The sequence below is a fragment of the Octopus bimaculoides genome, chromosome 16 (assembly GCF_046866305.1).
Source record: "Octopus bimaculoides isolate indiv1 chromosome 16, ASM4686630v1, whole genome shotgun sequence".
NCBI lineage: Eukaryota > Metazoa > Mollusca > Cephalopoda > Octopoda > Octopodidae > Octopus > Octopus bimaculoides.
Window position 1 is genome coordinate 23,336,642 of NC_142943.1, and position 6,286 is coordinate 23,342,927.

General features: G+C 37.3%; 1 protein-coding gene across 1 annotated transcript; it reads left to right on the forward strand.

Moving 5' to 3' along the window:
• The first annotated feature begins 789 nt into the window (after positions 1–789).
• On the forward strand, positions 790–1,230 carry LOC149132304 (uncharacterized). The gene has a single exon (XM_089364895.1). It carries the CDS (start codon positions 790–792, stop codon positions 1,228–1,230), a length of 441 nt encoding a protein of 146 aa, XP_089221021.1.
• The last annotated feature ends 5,056 nt before the right edge of the window (positions 1,231–6,286 follow it).

A 6,286-nucleotide genomic window follows, 5' to 3' on the forward strand; every position in this document is an offset into this window, starting at 1 on the left:
AGAACTCGGAAGGCCTTCAGCCAAGCCTTTCATGATACCTTTTAAGTCAGGAACTTCTCAGCATCCTTAGTATACCGAATGGGAAGGGGATGATCTAAGAAATGAAGATTTGTTTCGTTATTGTCTTGGCATTATGAAAATGTAGTCCGTTTCCGTTTTACCCCTACACATACGAACGCACAAATTGTCCGTGCGAGAATAGATCAATTTGAAAAATACATTTTAATAAATGTTTGAGACTTATTCATTGACATTGTGACAATCAGTCGAAACGGAAATTGTAAGCGCGTCAAAATGAACGGCAGAATGGTGTGATAAAGTCCTCTTCTACTAACAATGTCGCCCTCAAACATGCGTTCATATAAATGTTCCATTGCATAACCATTAATCAAATATAAATTTAGCTATAGCTTTTCCCCTAACATGTTATTGTCCTTATTAAGGTTATCGTAGCGCCGACTGTCCATCTTTTCCATTTCTTTCTTCTCTCTTCCTCTGATTCTTTGGGTTTTTTGTCTTTTTTATTTTTGGGGCAGCTTCTTTTTATTGTCAATAGCTTGCCTACACTTTCTATGCAACGTCTTTCTTGGTTTTGCTTTATGCAATATATACACGTATAGAAAACATAAGTTGTCTGGATAGGTATTATGGTGTCCAATAATGGTTAATTATATCATTTATCAGAATATTGTTGGTTAAAACTGTTGCTATAAAGGTATCAGTACAAACGGAGTGACACAAGGATGTGTCTTTGATCCCACCTTGTTCAGCCTTACGTTCTCAGCCATGATGACAGATGCTTTCAGGGACACAGATATAGGCATCATCATCAAGTACCGGTCCGACGGTTCAGTGTTCAATCTCGAGAGGCTCAAAGCGAAAGCCAAGGTTTCAGTAGACGCCGTCAACGACCTCCTGTTCGCCGATGACTGCGCTCTCAATGCTGCCACTGAGTCCAACATGCAGCACAGCGTTGACTTGTTCTGTGGTGCCTGCAACAACTTTGGCCTTACTATCAATACAAAAAAGACTGAGCTAATGTATCAGCCAGCTCCAACCAAGCCCTACGTTGAACCCAACATCACAATCAACGGGCAGCGACTGAACGCGGTGGACAAGTTCACCTACCTTGACAGCACACTCTCTAGAAATGTTGTCGTCGATGACGAAATCAACGCCAGACTCGCCAAGGTAAGCACTGCCTTCGGCAGGTTACGCAAGGCTGTCTAGAACAGGAGGGGGATCACCATCATGACAAAGATCAAGATGTACCGAGCTGTTGTTCTCACAACGCCGCTTTACGGCTGCGCGTCCTGGACGGTCCACCAGCGTCATGCCAGGAAGCTGAACCACTTTCATACAATACGCCTCAGAAAACTTCTCGGCATAAAGTGGCAGGAAAGGATCCCAGACACCGAGGTACTAATACATGCTAACCTCCCCAGCTTCCATGCCACTTTGATGCAGTCTCAGCTTCGCTGGGCAGGGCACGTAGCTCGCATGTCAAACGATCGATTACCAAAAAGATTGCTCTATGGCGAGCTGCAAAAGGGAAAGCGCTCACAAGGCGGCCAGAAAAAGCGCTTTATGGACATACTGAAAGCCTCACTGAAAGCCTCACTGAAAGCATTCAACATCGACCATGACACTTGGGAGCAGTCTGCTCTAGACAGAGAAAGGTGGCGATCAGCTGTCCACAAGGGTGCCAACAGATGCGAGACCAATAGGATCACTGCTGCAGAATACTGCGGACAAGCCAGGAAGAACAGAGCTAACAACCCTGTAGCAGGCACTACCATTCCCTGTCCACACTATCAAAGACTCTTTCGGGCGCAGATTGGCCTCACTAGCCATCTGCAGACTCACAAAACAAGCCCACCCCCATACCAGGATGACTAGATGGTCTTCGTCGCATCGACGGACAAACTACATACATCGGTACAAAATACAAATAAATTTACTTGAAGTAGAAAAATAACATTTGACAAAAAGAAAGATCTCTTAGAGAAAAATGGACGTGTATAAACAATGATTATTAGTTTCTTAACAGAAATAATTTCTTGGGAAAGAAAATAAATAAAAAGGAAAGTATTTGTTCTTTAATTTCAATTATATCATAACAGCTTCACGGGAAAAAGACTCTCTCCCTTACACATACAAAGCATTGTAAATAAAATAAAATTGTAATTTCTAAGTAAATCATTTGATTTCTGGAGTTGCCTCCATCCAACACTTATACACTTCATTGCAAAATCATGTCAGGAGTAAACTGACATACGATTATCGTTGAAGGTAAATACACAATGTCATTTTAGTAATTCAGAATTGTTTCTGTAACTATGAAAGTGTGACTCTATTAACTGAAGCCTGTTAATTGTGCTAAAGTTTTTCTTCATGATAAAATATTTGAGTAGGAACTGTACTCAATAAAATTTTCCTTACCTGACCAAAAATTTCGAATTGATTCATAGTTAGCTTTATGGTAACTACAACAAAGAATAGATAATGTAATATTTTCAACAGATTTTATTTATGAGAAATAATGATTTAACCTAAGATAATATATGGCGATTTTAAGATTTTGAAACAGAAAAAAGAAAATAGCAAATCTATTAATTTAAGCCATAGATAAAATGAATTAAATCAGCTCTTTCACCGTTGCTATTCAACTTACTAATAGCAATTTGCTTAATACAAAGTGTATTGGATCTCGCTTGTATTCCGATCAACCGTAAACACAGTCATGCATATGATTTGAAGAAAGCGTGATATTATAGTTATTGAGGGTGTAAAGAATCACAGAGACACAGACAGATAAATACATTGATAGATGGATCGATAGACAGACAGACAGACAGACAAACGGATAGATGGATAGACAGAGAGACAGACAACAAACAGAGAGAGAGACAGACAGACAGACATATAGATAGATAGATAGATAGATAGATAGATAGATAGATAGATAGATAGATAGATAGATAGATAGATAGATCGCGAAGACAATTATATTATATAGAATGACCTTAAGGTGCATATCTAGTTGAAAATTCACAAGTACATACGGATAAAATTATAACTGAGTATGCAATCACATTTAAAATTAGATTAACAGTTCTTACGCACAACAAATACACACAAATGGTTTTGTGAATAAATACATATATATTTGTATACTCAAAATGCATTCACACATGTGTATGTTAAAAGCTTCTAAATTATAAAAGACAAAAGGAGAAAGGCAGATAAACAAATGAACAAAGATAGTCTTACTTGTATCAGTGAAATTGCCATTTCATCGGAATTATCTATCCTCCCACGCTCCTGACCATGAACCTTTGTTTGAACGGCAGCAACATCCAGTAAAGGCTTCAGTGAAAGTTGATGACCCCTACAGAGAAGGAGAGTCAAAATGCATGCATAATCACTCCTCAGATACTCTCACTCACTGGCTGCATATAAAAATGGTAAAGCTGTAAATGAACACATCTGCACCGGTTTGTTATGAATTTATTTCAGCTTTTTCACCCTCAGTGTGCACCACAACCAATTTCCGCCGTAAGTTGACGTACGGGTCAGCCTTTTCCTAACTTTTTCTTTCAACAATCTCTTTGATGTATGTTTTGCTACCTTCGCCTGTTCCTCTCCTCTAAATTCCAGGCCTTGCGCCTCTGTTATAAATAACACCAACAACATAATAGCAATTACATATGTATATATATATATATATATATATATATATATATATATATATATATATATATATATATATATATATATATATATATATACATACATACATACATACATATATATATATATATATATATATATATATATATATATATATATATATATATATATACATACATACATACATACATACATACATACATACATACATACATACATACATATATATATATATATATATATATATATATATATATATATATATATATATATATATATATGAAACTATTACTATTGATATTCATAGTTGTTGGCGATGTCGTCATGATCACTATCATCATAATATTTTTTTCAATAGTCCAAATAGAGATTGTTATATTTTGCCACTGAAATGTTTCTTTGTTTTCCTTCTTCTATATTTTAACTGCTTATGAATAAGTCATTTGTTGCAGATGACTAAAAACTTTTCGTTCCTTGTGTCTCTGAGGGGATAGTCAGTTCAAAATATATTACTTTTAAAAGGTGATGAGCTGGCAGCTTAGAAGCAGTTCATCCGTCCTTACGTTCAAATTCCGCCGAGGTGGACTTTGCCTTTCATCCTTTCGGTAAAGATAAAATGAGTACTAGCTGTACACTGGGGTCGATATAATCGACTTAATCCCTCCCCCAAAATTTATGACCTTGGGTGGGGGTGAGCTTAGGAGTGGGGAATGTGTGTGTGTGTGTGTGTGTGTGTGTGTGTGTGTGTGTGTGTGTGTGTGTGTGTGTGTGTGTGTGTGTGTGTGTGTCTGCTTTTGTGCTGCATAATAGAACAGCCATCAATAGAGAATTACAGAGACCTCACTGTTTTCTTTTCCCTGTGTTCAATACACTAATTGGACAAAGTAATATATCTGTGTAAATGCATAGAAATGCATGTATATCTACATACATATATATGTGCGTGTCTGTATCTATCTGTATATATACATGTATATATATATTATATATATTATGTATACACGTGTATATATTTATATATGTATGTATGTATGTATGTATGCATGTATGTATGTATTATGTATGTATGTATGCATGTATGTGTACACACGCATATATGTGCGTGTGTGCATGTATGATGTCTTGTACTTCTCCATCAATGATTGTCCTATTATGCAGCACAAAAAATAAAGTCGCTTACCTTAAAGGATATTCCAATATACGGTGACACCGTTCTGGTAAGAGTTCATGCAGTGCATCCAATTCGATAGGAATGCGACCTACTAACTGATGAATGTTCGTAGTCTAGTTCTTAGGGTGGTGCATTTACGGTCGCTAGATCGTTGTTCGATTCCCGAACCGGCAAGTATATTGTTTTCTTGAGGAAAAAAAATCATTTCACACTGCTCCCCATGTGGGAGATTGGGAGATTGGCGGAATTGTTGGTGCGTTTGCAGAAATGCTTTACTATATTACGAAATGGCAACGCTAAGCAGTGATGTTTATAAATACAAAGTTATTATCAGTCCAAATATGCATGGGGCATATTCGAATCCATAAGCAAGGCATTCACTATGTTTTTTCATGGAGAAAATTTCTCGTTGTAGATAAATGGTGTAAATACACCTAGAATCAACCCACAGTGTCATCTATCCAGACTGCGAGATGCAAGCATTTCGAAGTGGTTATCGCCTCTTCAGTAACAGAAATCGGGCGGAGGCGCTGAGAGCTGACAAGAGAGATGGTCTCTCTTATGATATTCCCGTCATCAAACAATGACTGATATCACCAATCGGCAGCTCACTGTAAACAAATTTCGAAGCGGCGGCACTAATCAGTTATGTGTATAATTACAAGGTTATAACCATGGCTTTCTTAGGGGTTCGAATATGCTCCAAGCATGTTTGAACTGGTAATAACCTTGCTTTACTGTATATCTTTCGGCTATCTACATTCTTAGGTCAAATTCTACCTGCCTGGAGAAGGCAACAGGAAACCACTCCAGTTCTTATCCTACGTGTAGTCATGGTAACCGAAATTCCAGTAATCTAAGGGTGGAAGGGGTGGGTACAGGTCTTCCCAGGTCGTATAAAGAGTGCATGAAAGGTTCACATGCACAGGACTTGCCCAAGGAAATACCATCCTGGAATAACTTTATATTTATATAATCTGGGTAAAAACCTTATAGTATAGTTTCCAAAGCACCTTTTCGTGTACCAGCTACCAAATTCTATCAGACAATGGGTCTTCTTCCGTCGTTGTGTATTCATGTGGAATTCTACAAATATCCGTACAGTACATATAAAAATATTAATACAAGATACATTGAACAGGATTCATTATATATTTTGACTCTAATAACCTGAAGATGCGCATAGAAAGCTATTCTTCAGAGAAATGAATGCAATGTTGTGTATAATATCTGTAACATCCAGCAATGAATAACTGATATTAATGGGTTGAAACAATTATAGTGATATGTACTAAAGCCTCTTCTATCCATGCGAACCCATGGAAAACAAACTTCAACCAGCTATTCTGATCATATGTCTGTGCACACGTTTGAATGTGGTGTGTGCCAGAGGGTTTGCAAATCCAATGGGGGTCTTAAAAG